The following is a 26,824-nucleotide window of genomic DNA, read 5'->3' as shown; positions in this document are numbered from 1 at the left end:
AGTTGGATAAAAGGAATTTAGGAATGATCATTGTCTCTTCCCTTTTCCTTATGACTCACATCCATTGGACTTATATCCTTGAGTCCGTGCTGTAGAATGTATCTTTTGTGTGTGTGTGTGTGTGGTGCATCTTCCAAATATCAGTCCAGGTTCTATTTCTGCTGCCAACAACCTAGGTTCTTTGTCAAAGTCGTTCATTGTGAGGATTAGGCCTTCCTGTCAATCTTGTGGTGTTTGGGTTTCAGCTCTTTGTGTCTCATAGGTTATGCCTTAAATAAGACTTAGTGCTCTCTAAATCCATGTTTAATCATCAGGCCCAGCAGGTTAGGTAGGGTTAAGGTGAACAAAGGAGAGCAGATTCCAGCCAGGCACATGCCTCAACTCTAGGGGATGCAATCAAAGAAATCTATAGTCAGCTACCACATATACTAGATGCCATCTTGATGAGAGAAGCACAGGGAGGAAGAAGTTAAGGGACTGGGCATTCTTATTCAAGAGACCTAAGAATTATTTAAAGGAAATGTTTACATTTTCAGGAAAAGGTTTGAACAAACAGGACATTTGGTTAGTCCCCACTACATTTCCAGCAATTATCATGACAAGAATGGGGGGGGCTGGCGCTCACAAAGAAGACAAGTCTGCTAGAGACTAAATAAAGAAACTTTCTGTGCCCATCTGAGTTGTACCATGAGTGAATTTGCCTTCCCCTCTTTGTCAACCATCAGTTCCTCCTCCCTAGCCCTAGGTTCACTTAACCCCTATCATAGTCCCAGCAACTTCAGGATGTTGAAAGAAAGCCACCTTAAATAACCGCACCTTATACTTGGAGTTGAATCTCTATTATTCCTAGTCATCCACATACTATTCCTAGTCATCCACATAACCTTTAAAAGTATATTGCAGTAGGTCTAGTTCTCTCTCCTACATGTTGCTCCAGACATTAGTGTGTGTTTAAAAGTTAAAATTATTTTCTTTCAAATAGCCTCACGAGCTCATTTTCTCTCCTTTTGCAACCAGGAAAGTAAATCCTAATAATATCATTCTTGGGCTGGGGTGTATCTCAGTGGGAGTGTGTGTACGTAAGCATGTGCAAGATTCTGGGTTCAAGCCCCAGCATCAAAAGAAAAAAATTATTGTCTGCATATTTAATGATAGTCAGGTAGTAAAAGTGATGAGGTTTTAAAAAATATTTTTTCTTTACAGGAACTACAGTTAAAAACAGAACAGGAAGAAAGTCTAAAACTGAAAATTGAGGACCTTGATGCATTTCACTTGAAAAGAAGAAAAGGTTCTTTTGGAAGTATAGACCAATTCCAGGTTTGTCATTTCTATTTAGTGTTTCTAGTTTCAGTTCAGTTTCTTTTTCGGTTGTGGGGTGCGTGTTACTGGGAATGATTGAACTCAGGGGCACTTAACCCTTTTCTCAGCCCTTTTTAAAATTTTTATTTTGAGACAGGGTCTAAGTTGCTGAGTCTGGTCTCGAACTTGTGATCCTCCTGCTTCAGCCTCACAAGTCACTGGAATTACAGGTGTGCACCACCACACCCAACTCCCAGTGTGTTCTTAATAAAAGTAAAGGATTTTGTCAGCCCTTTCTTTGTCAGGCTAAAATATCCCAGACTTTTTAAGATGTTTGGAGAATAAATTTTTAATTTCTTATAAAACAGTACAGCAACATGTTAACTAGAACCACTTACTTCTTAGGGTTTCAGACAGGAACATGTGTTTACTGACAGTCTTCAATGTTCATTTCAGAGGTTTCAGCAAATCTGAAATTACATTTTTACCATGTGATTTTTATGGCAAAAGGAAAAAATAAATGATAACATTTCTTTGTAATTTCAATCTAGAAATTGGATGAACAAAAGAAATGGTTAGATGAAGAAGTAGAGAAAGTTCTGAACCAACGCCAAGTATTAGAAGAGCTGGAAGAAGACTTAAAGAAACGGGAAGCCATCGTTTCTAAGAAGGAGGCCCTACTACAGGAGAAGAGTCTCCTGGAAAATAAGAAGTTGAGATCTAGTCAGGTATTCTATTTCATTTGTTATTTGATTCTGGTTCTAGGATTCTTTTTCTCTAAAAGGTGAACCATACCATTGTAAAGTTGGAAACTAAAATAAATTATCCTTATTTTCAGTGTACTTTGCTACTACTTATCAAATGACCTTCACCAGAATCTACTGCAATTTTGGAGCAAAATGTTTAATGTTATTTGAAAATGTGACTTATTATTGACTTTTTTATTGTGGTAAAATAATACTGAACATGAAATTTACCATTGATAGTAGTGGCATTAATTACGTCCACAATGTTGTAGGACCATCACCACTATTTCCAAAACTTGATTCCCTCAAACAGAAATTCTATAACCATTAAGCAATAACTAACTCCCCACTTCCTTTCCTCCCAGTTCCTGGTAATCTCTATTGGTGATTTTAGTGGGTGTTTTAAATAAATCATACCATTTGATGTTTGATAGCGAACTTTGAAAATTTGGAAAAATAGTCTTGAAATCTCTAGTTGTTATTACTACCCGAAGTTAGAGTTTTGCAGGGTTCCTATAAAAGAAAGATTTTGTATAATGAAGATTTATTTATTTTCTAGTTTATAAAGATTTGGGAACCTTTATAAAAATATTTCCTGCAGGACTTGGATTTTATGAGCTACTTAAATAAATAGTTTTAATAATGAATTTGCCTCAGTTTCAACTTCAAATGATTGTGGAGGAAGCAGAAGGACCAGAAACTATTTTTTGATCTGTTGATACTTATTTTTAACCACAGCATTTACAAATGAAGGTGTTGGGCTAGAGTTGTGGCTCAGTGGTAGAGCACTTGCCTACTATGTGTGAGGCACTGGGGCTCATTCTCAGCACCACATATAAATATTTGCGTAAAATAAAGATCTGTCAACATCTAAAAGAATTTTTAAAAAGGTTCATTGACAACTAAAAAAATCTATACATATATATAAAAGAGGGTGACTTGTCCATATATGAAGCCAGTCTTGGGTCTGGGGTCAATCTTCACACTCATGAAACTTGAGCATCTAGGCCAGTAGGATATGAGTTGATGGTGGTGTTTGACCTCTTCACATTGATATAACAGTTAGTAATGGGGACCTGTACTTACCTCTGCTTTGTGCTCCCTTTCCCAGTCTATGTTGAATTAGCTTTTAGCCTCAGGCCACTCAACACAGGATTGGGGTGGCTCTTCCACCCAGCCTCTTTGCTGGTACTATATCCAAGTAACTTGCTAAACCTGGCTGTCAGGGTCAAGTTGTAAAATCTATCCCTCAAAACATGAAAATAATAGCAAAAGATTAACAAATTAAATCTCAGGTGAGTAATGGAAGAAAATTACCTGAATCTTTATATGTTCTGCATGAAAAGAGGAGGAAAATTTTTAAAGGAGAAAGAAAATATTTTCCCTAACATAAGTTTACCTGGTAACACAGAAAAATAAATGAAAACATCTGTTTTTTGTTTTCAGTGAGATGTAATATTTAGGAAGCAAGAACATAATGAGATAAGTAGGAAGCATAAATAAATGAAAGTCACAATAAAGCAAAGCAAAATTGACTTTTTGAAAATTCTTTAATGAAACAGAAGAGAAACTTGTGACTGTTACTCTGTTGCATTGTTTTCTGAACAAAAGGAATACAAAGATTACATCTTTAGAAATAGTTATAAGACTTAATTATAAGGGCTGGGGTTGTAGCTCAGTGGTAGAGCGCTTGCCTAGCACATGTAAGGCACTGGGTTCAATCCTATGCACCACATAAAAATAAATAAATAAAATAAAGGTATTGTATCCATCTACATCTAAAAAATTTTTTTAAAGGAGACTTAATTATATGCATTTCAGACAAGGAACAAGATGAACTCAACATACACATTAACCCACTAAAAGAACAGAAAGAGAAATATATTCACATTATCTACAAATTTAATTCAAAATAGATCATCCAGTACTGGTAGGATTGTAAAATGATACAAGTACTTTGGATAACCATCTGTAGTTCCTCAAAAGGTTAAATATTAGAGGTAATATGTGACCCAGAAATTCCACTCCTAGATGTACAAACAAGATAAATGAAAGCCTATGTTCATACAGAAGCTCTAACGTGAATGTTCATAGCAACATTATTCATAATGGCCAAAAAATGAAAACAATACAGATGTTCATTATCTGATGAATGGATAAACAGTCTGTGATCTATTCATATAGTGGATTATTATTTGGCAACTTAAAGTAGTTAAGCACTAATGCCAGCTACAACATGAATGAACCTTAAAAACACACTGTAGATGAAATAAACCAGTCATAATAGACCACCATTGCATAATATCATTTTATATCAGTTATCCAGAATAGGCTATTTCATAGAGATAGAAAGTAGAATAGTGGTTGCCTAGGTAGGTAAGGGATTGGGGAGGAAATGGAATGACTACTAATGGGTATAGAGTTTCTTTTGGAGGAGGTGATGAAAATGTGCTAAAATTGATTATGGTTGCAAAACTGTGCATTTAATAAAACACATTTATACACATTAAATAGATGAGAACAGTAGGACATGTGAATTATATCTCATTAAAACTGTTATTCAGAAAAAAACTGTAAAGAGAGTAGATGAGTACCAGAGAACAAGGATTAAAAAAAAAGTCTGTGTGATGGGAAGCAGATAGATAAGTAGTTATTGACTTAGTAGAACAGAAGATGCTGCAGAGCAGAGTACATAGAGAAAAACACAAATGAGGGCCAAACCTTTAGCTTTAGCTTTTTTAAAAAATAACAACTATATTGAAATATAATTCACATATAACATCAAAAAGACTCAAATGAACAGGCTAAGATTTTCATAAGGCAGAAATGAGGCATAGGATAGAAACAGGGTGTAGTCAAAGAAAGTGTTCTTTTTTGACCTAGGACAAGATGATTTATTTTCTGAAGATTGACCTAGGCACAGCAGAGGTTCAGAATCAATCAGAATACTCCAAACAGGAAATAAATGCAAGTCTACATATGAATTCTGAGACATGCGTTTCCTGATCCCTACTTGAATCCCCAAATGCTGGTAGTATACTTCCCAAGGGGAGATCAGGAGGATAGAGGCCCCAGGAAAATTGCTGCTGGAAAAGAGTAGTCTGAAAAGATTTCCTGATAAGTTTGATCAAATAAAGAGTATAGAGAGGAATTTTGTGCTTTTACTGGAGAAGAATTAGTTATAAGGTACAAAAAATTTTATCAAATGGAAGTATGATCATTTTAATATTTAGTTCAACTGTGAAGCCATGAATTCATAATGAAGTTAATGATAGTCACAAAATCATAAAGAGGTAATTAAATATTGATTTAACTCAAAGCTTTAATATAATTTACATTGGGAAAATGAAGGTGGAGAAGAAGTAGAGAAGAGGAGGTGTAAGAGTGCTAAATCCCATAATATACAGATAGTAGGCAATATCTCAAATTTATGTTATTTAGAAATATGGACATAAATACCAGAAGAACTGCTAAAAATGGTTGAAGGAGGCTGTTTCTGGGGTGTGGGCCACAGGTGAAAGGTTGGGACAGGGGACTCCTTTTTTAAAATGATAAATTTTATGTAATATATTATAAACCATATGACAGCAGTATATGTGTCTATGTTTACATATGTATGTATATACATATAATTACTATAATAAAAATATTTTACAAGTTTTCTTGAATTAAGCTATAATGAACATCTCCATAAATCTGACCAGATTTCTCCATATTTTCTGATCAGAATGAAAGAAGAATAAAAACAAATTTTATGTTTAAACACACCAAATCTCAACCTCTAGGAAATTGTAGAACTTCTGCAATATAACAGATCAAGGAAGAAAAGTTCAATTTAGAAAATAATGAAAAAAAGAAAAATACTACCTGTTAAAACCTAGCCAAGGTATTTTTGGTAGTAAATCCATTTTTTTAAAAGGCATTCAATTTAAGATTTTAGAAAATGACCCTCCAAAAGAAAATCCATGGGAGAAAATAACGGGAAAACTAAAAATGTATTCATCTAGTAATTTCTCTATTTTTCCTACTTAGTGGATTTCCTACATAGTGTGTATTTCTAGTAACTGTTTTGGGGGGTATCTGGTGGGTTGTGTCCTTTTAGGCCTTAAACACAGATAGTTTGAAAATATCAAGTCGCCTGAACTTGTTGGACCAAGAGTTGTGTGAAAAGAGTGTTCAACTCCAGAGCAGCTCAGCTGAGGAGAAAATAAAGATTTCAGAACAAGTTCAAGCCCTCCAGAAAGAAAAGGATCAGCTCCAGAGTCGAAGAAACAGTGTGGATGAAAAAGTTAAAAATGGTAGAGTGCTATCACCGGAAGTAAGTCAGTATTGTTTGGAACTGGAGGTGCTGTATAATGATGAATGACTTGGATGATTTCCTTGGTCTCTGTCAAACAATCATAAAAATGATAAATCTGGTAAACTTTGCTTCCTTGAGACTTTGTCAGCTGTAATAAGTTCATCTGGCATCTGTTTGGCACCATAAATCATGCTTGACAAGAGACAGATGTTCTTACATAGCGTTCCATGCATGTGCCCTTTCCTGGCATTGCCAGGCTTTAGGAAACTAGTATTGTCCTTGAGTGTGATCTTCTCAGCTGGGGTTTTTCATCCAAAATCACAGAACACAAAACATAATTTGAGGGACTCTTTTCTCAGTTGTTCTAAGAAGTGCACCTACCTTCTCTCTATGAATCTAAATGATGGTAGGACATTAAGGGTTAATTCTTACAGATACGTAACAGTGAATCTCACTATTAGAAAAGTAATCAATCCCACTATTATATATCTAATTATAATGCATCAGTAAAAAATTTTTAAAAAATAAAAATAAAAACAAAGGTTAATTTTTTTCTATGGAAGCTTGGTTGAGAAAGGCCTGATGTTTGGGAGCATATTCCACGCTATGTCTAGACAAATAGACACACAAAATTCAAATCCTAGTAAAATATCTTTTGCTGTAGTTTCCATTTAGGAGAACATTATGGCTCCTCTCACCTTTTTTAAAATACATTATATGAAAGATGATTCATTCATTAGCTATCAAATTGTCACAGTCTGTATTTTATTTTATTATCTTTTTTTAAATAGTACTGTGAGAATTGAACCCAGGGGCATTTTTATTACTCAACTACATCCCCAATCCTTTTTTTTTTTTTTTTTTAGCAGTGCTGGGGGATTTAAACCCAGGGCCTTGTGCTTGCAAGGGAAACACTCTACCAACTGAGCTATATCCCCAGCCCATCCCCAACCCTTTTTTAATTTTTTGTTTTGAGACAGGGTCTCACTAAGGCTCAGTCTCTCAAATAGCTGGGATTACAGGCATGTGCCACCACACCTGGCTAGACTAATATCTTTTTTAAAAACTTTATTTCAGCTGGTAATGATCCCTGTACCTTACTTATTAGACAGAGGTGAATTTTTGAGGCTGGATTTTCTCTGCAATTATTTTTTAAATGTATTTTTAGTTGTAGATGGACACAATACTGTATTCATTTTTATGTGGTGGTGAGGATCTAACCCAGTTCCCTCACATGTGCTCTACCACTGAGCCACAACACCAGCCCTCTGCAGTTATTTATTGTTGATGTCCTGCCATTACCAAAGCAAGAGAAAATTATTAGAAGAATATAAGTTGCTGGAAATTACATGCTTTGTTGACTTTTTTCATGTTTTTAGATTGGGGGCAAGAGAGAGGAAGTTAAGGGGACTAGTGAAGAAGAAAACAGGAGGAAGGACAGCATGAAATTAGATTATTTTTCACTGAATTGATGCAAGGAATTGAAGACTAACTTGATTGGGAGCTCAGTGCAGCTGAAGGAACATTATCTACTTCTACTGCCCTGTTTTATAACTTACCTTGGGTAGCTATGCAGAGGCTCACAGAACCCGGCTGTCCTCCTAAGCTGTTAAATTGGAGCCATAGATTTGAAAGTATGAGAGCAAAGTATGCAGCAAAACATTAAGTATTTAAGGAATTTTGCCAGTTCATGACTACTAGTAGGCCCTATGAAGGAAACAAGAAAAGTATCAGCTTCCCTTGAGAAATTCATAAAGAGATAGAAATATAATAAATACAGGAAAAACTCTCCCAAGGTAGAAATCTAAGAAAATGTTAAATTCCGAAGAACATAAAAAAGCATGTTATGGATAATGTGGTTAAGCTATCCTCATTACATTATTTATGAAAAGTAGTGCAGTGATGGTTTGTGAGAAGATGCATCAAGGCAGTCTTGGTGGATCTTGAGCTGGATTATAAAAAACATGACACATACTATGAGATATAAGAGAGAACATTATTAAATAGGACATAGTGAAGAGAATAAGCAAATTATGTTTGCAGAAGGATAGAAGTCTGTTACCTAGAAACATTGAGGCTTTTATTTCCTGTGAAGCTCTATAACAAAACTATTTATTACTATGTGGTGAAAATATAACACCATTCATTATAAGTAATTAGCAGCCACTCTAGATTAGTTTGAGGGAACAATGAGCCTCTCACAATTGTCGGGGTTCCGCTTAGTCTTGTGAGTTCCTGTATACCTTTCCCTCACATGGTTGTTCTCCTTAGTATAGCTCTGAAGTTGACTCTGCTCTCATCACTATTTGAAATCAAGATTAATATTCCCAAATAGAATAATCAATAGCAGATAACTAGAAACATGAGATTCTAAAGTTACATAAGACATCATTAAAATCTAGGTGGAATGGTTTGCTATCTACTTGCTTAAAATTATTCTCTCTTTCTACAATAAATTAAATTTTTTTTTTCTAATTGTATTACTTTACTAATAGATCACAGTATTAATGGAGGATTACCCAACAACAAGTTACAAGGACAGATCACTTCCCTTTTTTTTGGATGAAATTCAGAAACTAAAATTTTTTTTTTTTTTTTTTTTTTTGGGTGCTGGGGATCGAACCCAGGGCTTTGTGCTTGCAAGGCAAGCACTCTACCGACTGAGCTATCTCCCCAGCCCCCAGAAACTAAAATTTTAAAAAAGAATATATGAACTCTAGTTTTCTGTTTTATTTGATATATATTTATTCTTATTTATGTGGAATGGTATTATAATTCAGTACACAAATCCACCATGCAATTATCAGATCAATAAAATTAGCATTTACATCTCCTCAAATAATATCATATCTCTTCCTTCGAATTATGGGTAATAAATTGTTGTAGGCTAGGTATCATACTGTATTAAGGAAAATTAGAACTAATTCCCCCATCTAACTGTATTTGGGTATCTGTTAATCAACCCTATCCTACATACCCTTCCTAGCATATAGTGACTGGTTACTGAATGTTCTATTTCTTATGATCAGTTTTTCAGTTTCCACAAATGAATGTGAACATTCAGTATTCATCTTTCTGTCCTTGGCTTATTTCACCTAATGTCCTCTAGTTCCATCCATGTTGCCACAGATGGCAGGATAAACTCCAGTTTTCTTTTTCTTTCTTCCTTTTTTTTTTTTTTTTTTTTTTTTTTTTTTTGTGGTACTGGGGATTGAACCCAGGGGCACTTAACCACGGAGCCATATCCCCAGCCCTTTAATAAAAAATATTTTATTTAGGGGCTGGGGATATAGCTCAGTTGGTAGAGTGCTTGCCTTGCAAGCACAAGGCCCCTGGGTTCAATCCCCAGTACCGAAAAAAAAAAAAAAAAAAAAAAGGAAAAAAAATTTTATTTAGAAACAGGGTCTTGCTGAGTTGCTTAGGGCCTTACTAAATTGCTAAAGCTGGCTTTGAATTTGAGATCCTCCTGCCTCAGTCTCCTAAACTGGGATTACAGGCATGCACCACTACCACTCCTGGCAACTCTGGTTTTCTAATAGTAAAGAGCTGTTTGTTACCTACTAAGAAATGGAATATGGGAAGAAAAATATAAGAACCTATTATATTTATTTCATCTTTTAAACATTTAATTCCATGTTTTACACTTAGAATATTCAATTTATAGAGAAAGATACATATATGCAGTGCTTATCAAGTTTTTGTGAGCTTTTTGTTTTGTTTTCTGCTGATAGGCATGTGTGATCCAGAATGTTTGGAGACCACTACTTTAGCTCCTTGTTGCTTGTCCCCGGACTAGCAGCAACAGCGTCACCTGAGGGAGCCTCTTTGAAGTGCAGATCCTCAGTCCACACCCAGATCTACTGAATCAGAATTTTGTATTGTAACAGGCTCCTCAGTGTTCTTTAAGTTTGAAAAGCAATGTACTTTGTAAAGTGAAGTTAACTCTTTAGTAATTTGTGGTTTGTGTTATGGTACATTTTCATCCCAGAACAGTTTCTCATGGTCATTTATCTTGCCTACCAACCTACACCTTTGCTGAGTTAGAGAAAACCATTAACACTTACATGCTACAGTCTTAATGGAGTGTGGTACTCTCACATTTCTGTAGTCATACTACTTTATATTAGCTCTGCATTTCCTTAACTTAGTTCCAAAACTAGAAACTAAACTTGCACTAATTTATCCTCAGCTTTGTATAAAGGCAAAGGCTTTTAACATTTGTATTTGGTAAAATATAATCACAGTATGAATTTAAAAGTCAAATATATCCTTTGGATAATTCACTCATAGTTCATAGTTTCTGAAAGGTACATAAGTTATGTCTCATTATTTAAAGTTTTCTTTCTTCATCTTAAAAAAGGTGAATATTATTTTGTTCCTTTTAGAGCAGTTATGAAATCATCAAATTCCTGATGGTTAGTGATTACAAGAGAAAGAGAATGGATATTGGAAATTTTTTGCTGGAAGAGTTTATAAAATGGCTTTTAAAAATAAGTATTATCGGGCTGGGGTTGTAGCTCAGTGGTAGAGTGTTTGCCTAGCACGTGTGAGGCACTGGGTTCGATCCTCAGCACCACATGAAAATAAGTAAAAAAAATAAAGGCATTATGTTCATCTACAACTGAAGATTTAAAAAATAAATAAATAAATAAGTATTATCTGGGCTGGGGTTGCAGTGCAGTATTAGAGCACTTGCCAAGCACGTGTGAGGCACTGGGTTCAATTCTCAGCACCATATATAAATAAATAAAATAAAGGTCCATTGATGACTAAAAAAAAAAAGTATTATCAACCTCCCACTATATTAGGTTATTACATACCTATTTCTTGAATTTCCAAAAATACAGACCGGAAATACACACATTTTTTTCTTTTGGGATGCTGAGAGGTGGAGTAGGAAAAAAAAGCCAAAATATATGAAAATACATTTTTTCCTCTCCATTAAGTGTCATTCAGTAGACACTTCCTGAGTTTAAACTATGAGGGTAGGGTACTGTGCTCAGAGTAAGGATACGAGTATGGATGGGACAATCTGCCCTCGTGAAATTTAGTTTATAGAATTTGATCTCTACAACAAGTATAGGAATACAGAAACATATCTGGGTCTCACAAAACTGAAATAATTTTCTACCAGAAATTTGGATTCCCTCCACCCCTAATAACTTGTATTTGGATAATTCAAAGAACTGAACAATTTTCTTGAGAGGGAGTCATCTTTTTTTTTTCCTACAAAGAAAAGCTCTGATATGTGAAAAAATATATGCTGCCACCATTTTTAATGCCTGGATTTTTCCTTTTAATATTTCATAGGCATCTTATGAAATGTTTCATGTCCTTAAATCTTTAGTACTTTTCTTAAGCCATACTTTTGTTCTCCCTCCAGAGACTTTCCTCTGATTCCTAATTCTTTTTCAGAACTGGGAATTGAACTCAGGGCCTTGCACATGCTAGGCAAGTGCTGAACCGCTGAGCTAATCCCCAACTATTCCTAGTTCTTAATACTTTATTCTAAATATATTTATTTCTCTCCTAGCAGTATATTATTTTAATAGATCATTTTAATAGGTCTAGAGAGACAGCAGGGGTCTCTAGATCTCACTAGTGACAATACATGTAAAATGCACTTTAGGAATTGTGGAGGAAGATGACAGTGCTGCTAATTCTGTGGACTAAGATCTTCCATCTTATTCCTTGGATTAGGTGATTTGCATTTGTTGTATAACCTTGGAATGTTGCAGAACTCACCTAAACAATTCCATTTTATTATGCAAGGTTGATTATAAAGACTCAATGATTATATGTTTTACACACACGCACACACACATAGTATTGTATGGCATAACAAAACTCAAAACATTTTATTAAAATATATAGTAAAAGAGTGGTAATGTCCATTAAACTCAAATAGCATAGTAAAATCTGAGTTAGATGACAAAGTCCAGGTTTTAGTATTTCATTTTAAATGAGTGATTTCTGTTATATTTTATCTAGGAAGAACATGTTCTTTTCCAACTTGAAGAAGGGATTGAAGCTTTGGAAGCTGCAATCGAATACAAGAATGAAAGTATCCAGAGTCGCCAGAATTTGCTTAGAGCATCACTCCAAAATCTCTCTCATAGTGAAGCAAATGTCTTAGAAAAATTAACCTGCCTGAATCCTGTTGAAATTAGAGCTATTCTTTTCAGATATTTTAATAAGGTATTGTTTTGGAAGAACAGTATTTATCTTATCAATAGGGGACAAGATGCTCCTCAGATTTATGTTGATTTTTTTTTTTTTTTTGGGTGCTGGGGATCGAACCCAGGGCCTTGTGCTTACAAGGCAAGCACTCTACCCACTGAGCTATCTCCCCAGCCCCTTATGTTGAATTTTTAAAGAGACTGAAAGACTTAACGATTTGATGGTGTAATTACAAATTTAAGCATGATTTCTCTTTATAGTCATGAATTTTGTCATCTGAAACTTTTTGATTATCCAAATTGTAAGTATACCTTTGTGAGGTGCTTATAGTTGTAGGGCCTTTCAATAGAAGGCCTCTTTGATATAGTTTTAAACCAAACTTCCTTATTATTTCTTGGTTCTAGATTTGGATGTTGCTATGCATCATTCCTGAAAAATAAAGGGCTCTCCAAGTTTTAATTCCTTCATTGCTATAGGGAAAGGTAAACCTGTACTTTCTCGAATAATGTGTGAGTTGAAATGGAGATGAAGTGGTGCATCAGTGGCAAAGACAAAAATAGATTTTATTAACCTGAATGTGCTTAAATCAATTAAAATATTTTATATGAATTTAACAGTTTACTGATCCAGAGATGTTTCATAGCATTCAGAACCATATACATCATTTCTCTAATATCTTTACCGTTTAAAGATACATATTACAGGACTGGGGATATAGCTCAGTGGTAGAGCACTTGCCTATCACGCACAAGGCCCTTGGTTCAAATCTCCAGAACTGCATAAATAAATAAATAAAATAAATAAATAAATAAAAAATAAATAAATAGTATGACATGTTAAACAACTAAACAACTCAGCTCTCAACAGTCTGTTCAGTTTATGGGAATATCAGATAGTTGATGAACATAAAACATTGAAGTTTTTATAAGTTCTAATTATATGAAATAAAGATGAAAAAATGAAAATGTTACATAAATCACTTTTTGGATAATCAATATTAAACTATTGTTACTGATAAGAGTGCATTCTATTTTTGCATGTTTGGAGGGCTGAAAATGGTGGAGGACTATCCTAGGCTATCCATGAAGCAAGGGTTCTTACCCAAAATACTCTAGCCAAGATCAGTGGATTTTCTGATCCTTTGTAGAAATGAGTATTGTTTCTGATGAGGAACAATAGATTATTGACAACTTCTGTGACACATCGTGTCTTAGGTGTTTTTACTTCATATCAACAAAGAACATAACAGATGAAATATAGACCTGAAACTGAATGTCTGTGTTTATGGTTTAAAAATTGTCACTTATAACATCCATTTTGGAGTTAAAGTAGGGAATTAAGAAGTTTTGAAGGGGTGAGTAACATTATATTGAAAATGAAAGTATTACCAATTCAGAATTTCAACAAATTTAAAAGACTATTAGATTATTTTGTGGGTATGTTATAAAGTAGTTGCTGAGGGACCCAGTATGTTACGAAGCACTTACACTATGGAGATTAAAGAAGCTCATCTTTGGGGCTGTGGTTGTGACTCAGTGGTAGTATGCTCGCCTAGTGCATGTGAGGCCCTGGGTTTGATCCTCAGCACCACATAAAATGAAGGTACTGTGTCTACCTACAAATAAAAAATATGTTTTAAAAAAAGAGGCTCATCTTTATGTAATCAAAGAAAAGTAGATTAATCTATTGTGTTAGGCTATCTCAAACACAAAAAGTCAAAAAAATGTCTTTGTTAGGTGGTTAATTTGCGAGAAGCTGAACGTAAGCAACAGTTACAGAATGAAGAAATTAAAATGAAGGTTCTGGAACGGGATAATATGGTTCGTGAGTTGGAATCTGCATTGGAACATCTGAAATTGCAGTGTGACCGGAGACTGACCCTCCTACAAAAGGAACATGAGCAAAAGGTGCAGTTGCTATTACGTCATTTCAAAGGTAACTACTCTTTTTCTCAGTTGTATAAAGATGATGGGGGAGTATGAAAGAAGGAAAATGGGACAGAACTTCTCTTCAAAGCCCAAAATGTATAAATAGTTACTACCTACACAAATTTTTGCTCTTTTCATGTTTTGGTTACCATGTTTTTGGATAGCTAATATTGATATGAGGTTATTCGTGCTTGAATGCTATCCCTTCTGCCTGCCCCTTTAGGGCACACACAAAAGAACCACTACAGTCCTGTTGGCTGTTGGTTTAGTTTTTATGTGGAAATGTGGAGATTTTCTCTGGCTTTTAAGTGTAGAATTGAAATTTTTCTATCTCCTAGGAATATAGTACTCTGATACTTTAATTATTTTCACAAATAAAGTGATAAGGCTCTGTCACATTCCTAGTTATATTTTTTGTACTTTTCAGTTGATTGTAAAATTTTATGTATTAAGGTTATATCCTAGGTCAAAACTAGACTACCATTGATGGACACAATTCAATGAGCATCTGTATCTCGGATGCAGAAAGAAAGCTATCATAGCCAGGCACAGTGATGCACACCTGTAATCTCATCAACTCAGGAGGCCGAGGCAGGAAGATCACAAGTTCAAGACCAGCCTCAGCAACTTAGCAAGGCCTTAAGCAACTTAGTGAGAACCTACCTCAAAATAAAAAATAAAAAGGGCAGGGAATGTGGCTCAATGACTAAGTGCCTCTGGGTTCAATTCCCAGTACAAAAAAAAGAACAAAAAGAAAAAGAAAAGAAAACTATCACAACAAGTGGGCTTCACGTTACCTGGGATATGGCCAGTACACAAACAGCTGCCAGGGCAACAAAATCACTGCCAGATGATAATGTTACTGCTTCAGTGTAGGCTGCTTGATCTTGAGTCTCACAAATCCACAGCTGAAAATGGGTCAGAAGGGATCTGGAAGAAGTAACCTAAGGAAGAAGAAAATCAGAAAACATTTGAATAAGTGTTGAGGCAACTTACCTCTAAATTAATTCTATAACTGGTTAATAGGCAGGATCCTACCATGATTGCATTCAAATATGCTGTTCTTACCTTAGTTCAGTTCTGTTGTTACGTCTCTAAAAGTGATGTTTAGAGAATTTTAAAGTGATGAGGGTCTTACACCAAAGGCTCATACCATAATTAAATGAGAACATTTTAAAAATCATTCATTTCTATAGCTGTACAAGTTTTTCATAACAAAGTTGTAAGTAAAAATGTTAACAATTTGTGAATTTTCTAATTTCAACTGGATTAGATATAAATATATTTCATGGGGATTTTTTTTTTTTCTTTTTCTCTCTTGCAGTGCTGGGGATGAACCCAGGGCCTCATGCATGCTAGGCAAGTGCTCTATCATTGAGCTACATCCCAGCCCTACTTTCTGGGGATTCAATTTATGATGTCATTAAGTAGTTTTTAAAATAAGATAGATTGATCTATACAAATATACTTAAATAAAATTTTACAAAACAGCTGATAATAACAAAAGATAATGGCAAACCAGGAGAACCATTTTATAAATACGTCTCCTGAGTAGGTCCAAAAGTATTTATCTTCTGAAAGTCAGTATACTGGATTTTCCTGTTCTAGAACAGTGTTAGGTGTTCACAATATTAATTAGAAGCTTTAATTATATATTGACATAAACAAGAATTTATGCTGGCTATTTACTTTCTTCTTTTCCTGTGATGTTTTCTTTTGTAATTTTATCTTTCTCTAGTCCCTTTTAATATTTTTTATTTTTTTGTGGGTTTTTCTGGCTCTATGTTTCTTTGACCTTTGAACCCTAGGCTTATGACTTCCCAAATGACCACAGTTCCTGATATAAATTTTAAGATATTAATACAGGTGATGGACAGTGTTCCAAAAATGAACTTTTTATAGGAATTACCTACTTCTGCTGTTCTAGGGATAAGTCTTATTAATAGCAACTGCAAAAAAAAGGCTGAGTCATAAACATGTAGTGGCTGTAGGGTGGAGAAAATGATTAAGGACTCAATCTTTTGAAAAACATTGTGTGCTAAAGAATCCAAATTGTAGCAGAAAACAAATCCATTCAAGTAACAGATACATGTGTATAAGATACTTGTGACCCTTCAAAGATAGTGTGGGGCTATGTTAAAACATAATTTTGAATTGTTTATTTAAAACCCAAGTTTAACTGCAAATTTTTGCTTTATAGAACAAGATGGAGAAGGCATTATAGAAACTTTCAAAACATATGAAGATAAAATCCAGCAATTGGAAAAAGATCTTTATTTCTATAAGAAAACCAGCAGGGATCTTAAGAAGAAACTTAAAGAACTGACACGGGAAGCATTTCAGTGGCAACTAGCATTGTCAGAACGTAAGACGTGTTACTTGTCATGCTAACACCATTTCTCTAGCATTGGTTTTCAGTGCTAGAGAAAAATCAATGCCTGATTTTCAGTGACTGGGTTATGTAGGATGAAACATTTAACTTCTCTGTCTCTCTGCACAAAACTAATTGTTTCACCTATGTGTAAGACAGACCCCCATGAAAAGTGAATGACTGAATGAAAGAACACATACATATTTTTTAAGGAAACAGTCATTTTTAAAATTTATTTTTTTTAGCAATTAAAGGTTTATTCATCATGGAGAATATTTAGATCACACTTGAAAATTAGAAGTATGATATGGCCAAATGAAGTATTATTTCAAAGGGATATATTAACTCCAAATAAAGGTTGCTACAAATAATCTTGTGTAGTGTAAATGCTGGGGTTAATTTTAGTTTAATGGATTCATGAATCTCTGAATACAGTTATCAATTACAAAGTAAATGTTACCTGAATAACTACTCATTTTACTTCAAGAACTGTTTGAATATTGCCACTACAGACTCCTTATTTTTCTTAATAGTTGAGGAGTGCAGCTGACTAAAATATTTTGAAAATGTAAAATGCAAAGTCCTGTATAAACGAAACTATATAGGCTTTTTTTCTTTGCAATGCTGGGGATCCAACACAGGCCCTGTAAACTAAACTAAAACTAAAATGATACCTTTTAAAACTGTAGGAAGCAATTTTCTTTCTTTCTTTCTTTTTTTTTGGTACTGGGAACTGAAGGTGCTTAACTACTGAGCCATATCCCCAGCCCTTTTTATATTTAATTTAGACACAAGGTCTCACTAAGTTGCTTAGGGTCTTGATAAGTTCTTGAGGCTGGCTTTGAACTTGAGATCCTCCTGCCTCAGCCTCCTGAGCCACTGGGATTACAGGAATGTGCCACCTCAATCATTTATTGTCATGTGCCAGTATTTGTAGTTCTTAATTCATTTAATCCTTAAATTAACCCTGTAATTTAAGATGGTTGTCATTTTCCTATTTTATAGTAAATTAAGCCTTCTGATTATCATTAAAAAATGTGTACAGTGGATAATACAAAAAGTAAAGGTGAAAGGGTGTGTGTGTATTTCTAAGATAAATCAAGTCTTTTATATCCTCGCCTCTGAAAATTAAAAAATATAATAAATCCATTGTTGAAACAAAGATGTTTCCTTGCATAACTATATATAGATATGTAGAATTAGCACCTTCATAAATGAAATGATCAAACATGACAAAAATACTCCTCAAAAATAAAAGTATAATGAAGGTAATATGTATTGGTATGGTTAAAATATACCTGTAAGTCGGCAAAATGAAGGAGGAGTCAATATTTATAAAATAAGGTATTTTAAAAATCATTAATTTCTATAGCTGTACAAGTTTTTCATAACGAAGTTGTAAGTAAAAATGTTAACAATTTGTGAATTTTCTAATTTCAACTGGATTAGATATAAATACACTTCATGGGGATTTTTCTTTTTCTTTTTCTCTTTGCAGTGCTGGGGATCAACCCAGGGCCTCATGCCTATATTTTATAAAAGAAATACTCTTTGCTTTGGAGGGTATTCTAACAATTTAAGTATGGTTTATGAAAAGTTGGCTTTAAAACCTTTTAGGAAGAGGAGAAGAGGAAAGGGAAATACTGGGGAATTAATTGGACAAATTATGTTGTAGGCATATATGAGTATGACACAATGAGCCCCACTATTATGTATAATTATAATGCACTAATAAAAACATTAAAAAGTAAAACTAAAACAAAACCTTTCAGTAATATACCTAATTTGTACCTTTAAATGAAATTGCTTAAAGACAAGATGGGTTCAGTGAAAAAATTATGTGCAAAGATATATGCTAAATAGGTAATAGAAGCAGAATTAACATAGTTTAAAGAGTTAAAAATCAGTAATATTTTAGAAGGGTAGGTCTAATTCTACCTTTTATTTATAATATTTCTCATGTACAGACATTTTCACAAATAGTTTTATTTAATCCTTCAGCTCAGGTTAGGCCATGCCAGTATCTGCTAACAATCAATTTTTTTTCCAGTGGTACGTGGGATTGGGGATCCAGGGGGCTCTACCACTGAGCTACATTCACAGCCCTTTTTATTTTTTATTTTGAGACAGAGTCTCACTAAGTTCCTGAGGCTGGGCTTCAACTTGAGGTCCTCCTACCTCAGCCTCCTGAATTGCTGGAGATTATAGGCATGTGGCACCAAGTCCAGCTATTAACCCATTTTTTGATGAGGAAATTGAAGCACAGAGAGGCCAAGTGACCCATGAACAGAACAGTAATTAGAACATAGTCTAAGATCCCTCATCTTCCAACTCTTGATCCTGTATTCTAGGATAAAATTTGTCTCAGAATAGAAATGTGACACAAGCTGTATGTGGTGGCACACGCCTGTAATCCCAGCAGTTTGGGAGGCTGAGGCAGGAGGATCACAAGTTCGAGGCCCGCTTTAGCATCTTGGCAAGACCTTGTCTCAACATAAAAAATAAAAGGGGCTAGGAATGTGTTTCAATAGTTTAGCACCCCTGGGTTTAGTCCCTGGTACTAGAGAGAGAGAGAGAGAGAGAGACAGAGAGAGAGAGGGAGGGACAGGGAGAGAGGGAAAGAGAAGTGATAAAAATATACAAATTCTGCCAAGGAGACTAAACTTTCTGATTCTTAGTGTAGTAGTACAGAAGTGCTTATTTATACAACTCATTACATAAAACAATGCCTGTAATATGTAGCTGAAACTTTTACTTGAAAGATTACTTGCAAAAAATGAAAAAGTGCTAGGTGCACATGCCTGTAATCCCAGGTTCCTGGAAGACTGAGATAGGAGGATTGCAAGTTCCAGGCTCACCTGGGCAATTTAGCAAAACCCTGTCTTAAAATAAAATTTTAAAAAGGGGCTGGGGATGTAGTTCAGAGGTAGAGCACCCCCGGATTCAGTCTCCAGTACTGAAAAAAACTTTTTAAAATAAAGTAAACAGATATTAAGTAAGAAAGAGAAAGCAATGAACATAAAACCATTTTAGCCTTTTTTTTTTAAAAACCCACTTCATAGCTAAGTGGTAAGTTATATACAAGGTGCTTATCATGTACAAGGCCCTGGGTTCAATTCCCAGCACTAATACAAAACAAAAAACACCTTGCCCACTTTCAGTTTTTTTAAAATATATATATTTTTACTTACGGATGAACACAATACCTTTATTTTATTTATTTATTTTTATGTGGTGCTGAGGATCAAACCCAGAGCATCAGGCTTGCTAGGTAAGTGCTCCACCACTGAGCCATAGCACCAGCCCCCACTTTCAATTTTTTTTTTTTCCCTTGGTGCTGGGGATTGAACCCAGGTCCTTACCAACTGAGCTATATCCCCCACCCCTTCCCACTTTCAATTTTGAGATACCTGAAATTAGACTTCTGGCTTATAAATGGCCTGTGTTTATACTACTGAGTCTACTAGACGTTTTTTATTTAAATGGCAGTATGGTATGGTGGTACACAGATTGAGAAACCTTGATTCTCATTCTGTTTTTTAAGGAAACAAAAAGCTAAAATAAAGTTAATAATCTTGGGGAGATGCACCTATATGACCAACTTGTCCAAGATGTCTAGTCTTGATAATAATGTTGAACATATTATTTCAGTTAATTTGCCATTCTTCCTAGAAACATTTTAAATACTATTTTTGGCTACAACAAGTAATATACTATCATTATAGGAATTTTTGAAAATACAGGAAAAAAGCAGAAAACAAATCATCCATAAACCTACCTACATTTTAGCATAATTATTTTATTTTCATCATGTTTTTAAAAATAGGATATAACATAAGCTATATCCTTAATATAACTGAAACTATTTTTATATAGCTTGTTATAGCCTAAGATACTACTTTTAATATTATAACATTAAATGTTTATTTGAATTGTAATATATAGCAGTTTAAATTTTTCAAATTCTGAGTTTCCTAGAATATCTTTTTTGTATTTTTTTTTTTTTTTTTGAGACATACTCTTGCTATATTGTCCAACCTGGCCTTAAACTTGTGGGCTTAAGTAATTACTCTAATTGCCTCAGTCTCTAGAGTAGCTGGAACTACAGGCATGCGCTATTGTACCCTGCTTTTAGTTCACTGATTTTAATGGTAGTCTTTCTGTTGTCTGCCTATGAGATTTATATTTATCTTCTTTGAATTTTTCTTGGAATTTTTCAAACAGCAGAAAAATTAGTTTTAAGTAAAATATCTCAGTCACTTATTGGTCATGCCTCTGTTAAGGTGTTAATATGTTCTGACATACTTTGAGGATAAAATTTTATATGAACACTCAATATTTCAACTTCCACTTAAGTATTTAAAACCATTCTTATATCTGTTTTTTAAATCACTATCAAACTATATATAAGATAATAAATCCTAACTTCTTTTTTTTTGTCGTTTGTCTTTTTTTTTTTTTTTTTTTTGGTGGTACTGGGAATCAAACCCTGAGCCTCAAAGCATGCTAGCACTTGCCTAGCGTGCTCTACCTTCAACCTATACCCCTGGGCCCTGGAATTTTAACTTGTTTTACTAGTTGTGTGACCTTGGGCAAATTAATCTTTCCCTAGTTTGTTTCTTCAATTGTAAAATTCTGCAAGTGGGAAACTTCCTATTATGAAGAATCCAAGTGAGCATGAGAGTGAACCTCAGCAGTGAGCCCATTTCTGCTCTTTCACATATGATCTTTATAAGTAAGATGCCTGCCTCTCTCCACCAGACACTGTGAGTTGGGCAGCAGAATTTTTAAAAGCTTCCTGATAACTCTAATGTGCAAAAAAGTTTGGGAGCCACTATCAATGATCAACTTGTTATCTGCTCCAGTTCCATGTGAGGATCTATGTCATTTATTAGTTCAAGTTTTTTTTTTGTTTTTGAGGGATTTCAAAACCTAAAAAATCAATAATGTTTTAAGGCCAAGGTTACAAGCTAGAATGCCTATAGGAATCAGGAAGTCAAATTGAGTTAGAGGGTTTACAGTTGTCATCTAAATGGGCAAGAGGCAATTCTCCAGCTGCTGTTGCTATGCAGAAATTGCTAGCTCTTCTAATTTTTGTAGAAAAGTTGAAAATCTATATTTTTTCATAAAACTATAATTTTTAAATTTTGGGTCAAGAATTATTAACATTAGAGACCAAATAAAATGTATCTGGGGATCAGATTTGATTTGGGGGTTGCAACTTTGTCTTCACAGTACTATTAGCATATTTAGTATGTATTATATGTTAAAGTTGGCATTTTTCATCATATTAGGTTTAGTAGCTATATGGATTTCTCTTAAGCAAGTTTTGTCTTTGATGTTAGACGTTATGATTTGAGGATTTCTAAGCTTTGATCTCTTCACTTCTTTTTTTTGGTTTTAATTAGTTATGCTTGACAGTAGAATGCACTATGATACATCATACATAAATGGAGTATAATTTCTCCTTTTTCTGGTTGTACATGATGTAAAATCCCACCGGTCATGTAGTATATATGTACATAGGGCAATAATGTCTACTATCCTCCCTACCCCTATATCCCTTCCCCTCCCTTCACTCCCCTCTATTTAAAGTAACTCTATTCTTCCCTAGCACCTCCAGCCCTTATTGTGAATTTGGATCTGCATATCAGAGAGAACATTTGGCCTTTGGTTCTTTGGGATTGGCTTATTTCACTTACATGATAGTCTCTATTTCCATCCATTTACCAGCAAAGGCCATAATTTCATTCTTTTAAGAGTAATATTCCATTGTGTATGTGTACCACATTTTCTTTATCCATTCATCTGTTGAAGGGCTCTTAGGTTGATTCCATAGTTTAGCTATTGTGAATTGAACTGCTATGAACATTGACGTGGCTGCATCACTGTAATGCTACTTTTAAGTCCTTTGGGTATAAACAAAGGAGTGGGATAGCTGGGTCTCTTCGCTTACTTCTAATTACTCATTCCAGTGGGGTGTCCCTCGCTGAGAGGGTATAATCTTCATTTCGATGGTAGAAGTTGTGGCACACACCCCAGAGTACATTTGGATAGCAGAACCCTTCTAGTGTTGGGAGGACCAACCAAAACCAGCTTTTTATACATTTAATGTCAAGTTCCTGAAGTGTGCCTGGAGATATGGGGCAGAGGCAGCATTCTCCAAAGTGATTTCACTTGATTGGGATTTGAAATTTTCCAGTAACAAACCAAGCAGAGGGCAGGCATGGAAATACACTGGAGACACCCAGAGTACTCTAAGGTTTCCAGGAAATATCAAAATCCTTAGAAGATAATTTATCTGCTTTGTCCATGTATTAAAATTCTGAGTTATATTCACATGCAAGATATCTGTAAGTGGACTAATTCATACACATTGTGTGTCTAAAAAAATTATTATACAAAAAGGTTGAAAAACTACATGCGTAGTAAGTGATAGCAATATAGTTAGGTTAAGATATTATGATTAAATACCTGATTTGAAAGAAATGATCTCTGAATTTTTGGTTTTGGGATTATTTTTAGATCATGATGCTGGAGATGGAGTCCTGAACCCAGAAGAGGCAAGTGTGATTTCGGAAGAATTAAAATGGGCATCCAGAACTGAAAGTATGAAATTAAGTGGAAGAGAAAGAGAAGTAGACTGTTCTTCAAGCAGTTTAAGAACACAACCAAATTCCCAGAAACTTTGGGAAGATGCCCCAGAGTTACCTCCAATTTATAGCTCTTTAGCACCGCCTAGTGGGCAACTGTTAAGCAATGAGGATAAAACAGAAATAGAAGAAAATCAGTTTACAAAGTCTCACAGTCGACCATCATCCCAAATTCAGCCAGTTGGAAATGTGGGACAGCTTTATGGTGTCACACCTGTAAAATTGTGTCGCAAGGAATTACGTCAGATTTCTGCCTTGGAACTATCCTTACGACGCTCCAGTCTTGGAGTTGGAGTTGGATCAATGACTGCTGATTCCATTGAAGTTTCTAGGAAACCTAGTGACTTAAAAACTTAGTCATTTAACAATAGACGTTTTAATATGGTAGATATGTAAAAAGATTCCTTTCTTTAACTTGGTAAAAGTAAAGCTCAAACTCACTAGTTCTTCCCTTCAGATAAAGGAAGAAGAGAAGGATTGAATCTTTAATATTTTTGTATACTGTAGAGATATATATCTTCTATAGTATATATTTGGGAGTTTTAATTTACATTTCCACAATAATTAAATAAACACATTTTACAATACTTGATAACATTTAAATATTACCACTTATAAATATGCTTAAACTTTCAGGCATATTTTGTTTTTTATTTTTCAGGCATATTTGAAGAACACAATTAATAATAGACTAAGTTATACTTCAAATGTATATTATTACATAATATAAAAGTATATTATAAACATGTTATAATACAATAATTCTAAATATATTATTTTTGTTGTAAAATACAAATATATTGCTGTTTTTAAAGGATCCAGATAAATATTTCTTGTGTTAGAGAGGACATCACCTGCTGCATATGTTTTGGCACAGATGAAGATTTATGCCAAAATGCAGTCTGTGGGTGAAGACATCCTACCAGGTTTATGGACTAAGGAAGATTTATAGTTCTCAGAGCCCACAGAAGTTGAGTGACTGGTCTTGACTTTTTAAACAGCTGTCTGTTCTTTTTCTGGAATTGTTCGTTTATAGTGTTATATTATTGGTTTGCTAATATAATGGAATGTAAATTTTCATCATTCTCCTGCCCTGTGCATTTAACATGTCTTTCATTTATGCTACCAAAATTGGGAGAAAAGATGCAGTTTCGTGGAGGAGAGAAAACAATGATAGAATAACATAAAAGCATTTATTTCAACACTTCCCAGGAAAAGAACACTGATTGTGACATAGCTAGTCACATGGAGGCTGTTCTGGAATGCCTGAAATGTAGTGAAAGGATCTTTAGCTAATTATCTGTTGGGTTTCAGCCTGAGACTTTACAGTCTACCTCATCAGGATTTTCAAACAGTCAATCCAAACAACATTGGGAGTATAAATATGTAAATGAAATTTTTCCTGCAATTTCCCTTGCAGCCTTTTTGGTCAACGAAAAATTTATCCACCAGTTCTTTTTCATCATATTTTTTCATTATAGTCAACATTCCATTCTAGTGACCTCTGAGGTATTATTTTGTTTCTTTTCCAAATTTTTACTTGTAAACCAAAGTTGAGTTTCTTAGATTAATTAATATTTGGGGACAGCAGTAAAACCATCCTGACTTTAACAGGTGCCTACCCACTTCTCCATTTTTCCTTATCTGATGCTGCTACAAACTTTTTTGAACTTTACTCCGTTTGTGGTGACCTGACCATCTCTTCCAAGACAAACTGTCACTCTGTACCCACTAAGGCTTTCTTCCTTTTTCTAGTTGCTAGCTCTACAGACTGGAGTTCCTTGTCCAATTGCTAAATCCCTGTTCCTACAGGAAAAGAGAGACAAAACAAACCTCTGAATAGTTTCTTTATCTCTAAAATTCATTTAAATTATGGGTTAAGTAGATTTCTGTGGACTTACCTAGAAACTGAACAGTTTATAACACTGGCCCAGTGAAAAACTGCTCAGTTTCAAACAACTAATTTACAATTAACTTGGAAATTTTATTTTTACCAGGGTTTTCAACTAGTCTTCCTTTTGTATAATATATATAATAATAATTATATATATATATATATATATTCAGCCTTATGGCAAAAGGTCAGTACCTTCAACAAAGCATAGCAATTATATATTTATTAGTATGTATATTAATGAAAGTTCTAATCATAAATTCCTTGTAAGATTAATGTACAATGCCTTAATAAATAATTCATTATATAAGAATATATTTTGATATGAGAATCCTGCTTGCCCAAGAAATTAGCACATATTTGTTTTAACTATGAAAATAAAAACACCTTTTCTCACTAACAAAGCAAGAAAAGTTATATCACACCACCAGTGACTTGATAATGCACGTGTAAATTTGACTGTTAAGTAACAAAGATATGATTTTTCCCCCCTGCTTTTGGTTAAACATATATCTCTTTTATACTATGACAGATTTCATATACACATAAACAAAAAATAATGTACCTCCCTTGGGGCAAATAAATTTTTTTAATATACTAATAATAACTGGGTACTGTGGTACACACCAGTAATCTCAGCAACTCAGGAGGTAGAGACAGTAGGATCACAAGTTCAAGGACAGTCTCAGCAATTTAGCATGACCCTGTCTCAAAATAAAAAGGGCTTTTGGGGTGTAGCTCAGTGGCACAGTGCCTGGTTTCAATTCCCACTATTGCAAATATTTAAAAATAAATAAAACAATATGTATGCACAAATGTATACTACTAACAGATTTTAATTCACTTTTTCACATTAGTTTAAACATTTTTTGTTTGTTTGTTTTTTGCGGTGCTGGGGATTGAACCCAGGGACTTGTTCTTGCAATGAAAGCACTCTACTGACTGAGCTATCTCCTCAGCCCCCAGTTTAAACATTTTGTCATTGTGTTTGTCTTTTTGCATGTATATAAAATGTTTGTGCTTTTCTTTTTTGGTTCATTATGTTTTTATTCTCTACTTGTAACAGCATTGGAAAGGAAAAATATCTGCCTCTGTAAAATATTAGTTCCTTCCCTAACTAGACAGTTAAAGATAACAGAGTTGGAGAATTCTGTAAGGATGAAAACAATAAGTGGCGAAAATATTGATGAAAATGCTTTTGTATTTTTTTTTTCTTTTTTTGTACTAAGTATTGAACCTAGGGGCATTTTAGCATAAGGATACCCCAGCCCTTTTTACTTTTTATTTTGAGGCAGGGTCTGGCTAAGTTGCTGAGGGTTTTGCTAGTTTGCTGAAGCTGGCCTTCAACTTGCAATCCTCCTGCCTCGGCCTCCTCAGTTGCTGGGATTACAGGCATGTGCCACTGCATGGAGCTTTTCTTTTTTGTTTTGCAGTGATGGGGCTAAGCAAGCAT

At 34.4% G+C, this 26,824-nt stretch overlaps 1 protein-coding gene across 6 annotated transcripts in view; it reads left to right on the top strand.

The window, feature by feature from the left end:
• Kif27 (kinesin family member 27) overlaps nt 1–26,518 on the top strand; it is an 81,567-nt gene extending 55,049 nt beyond the window's left edge. For all 6 annotated transcript variants that reach the window (XM_047525704.1, XM_047525703.1, XM_047525699.1 and 3 more), the window contains 7 exons: nt 1,204–1,317; nt 1,851–2,027; nt 6,148–6,363; nt 12,337–12,543; nt 14,262–14,460; nt 16,654–16,818; nt 23,350–26,518. In XM_047525704.1, coding sequence (XP_047381660.1) covers nt 1,204–1,317; nt 1,851–2,027; nt 6,148–6,363; nt 12,337–12,543; nt 14,262–14,460; nt 16,654–16,818; nt 23,350–23,834 — 1,563 coding nt within the window. In that variant the 3' untranslated portion in view covers nt 23,835–26,518. The remainder of the gene's footprint in view (nt 1–1,203; nt 1,318–1,850; nt 2,028–6,147; nt 6,364–12,336; nt 12,544–14,261; nt 14,461–16,653; nt 16,819–23,349) is intronic.
• Nucleotides 26,519–26,824: the final 306 nt, after the last annotated feature.

This window comes from Sciurus carolinensis, chromosome 14, assembly GCF_902686445.1.
Source record: "Sciurus carolinensis chromosome 14, mSciCar1.2, whole genome shotgun sequence".
NCBI lineage: Eukaryota > Metazoa > Chordata > Mammalia > Rodentia > Sciuridae > Sciurus > Sciurus carolinensis.
Note: the sequence above shows the minus strand (reverse complement) of the source record. Positions and strands in the feature narration are given on the sequence as shown.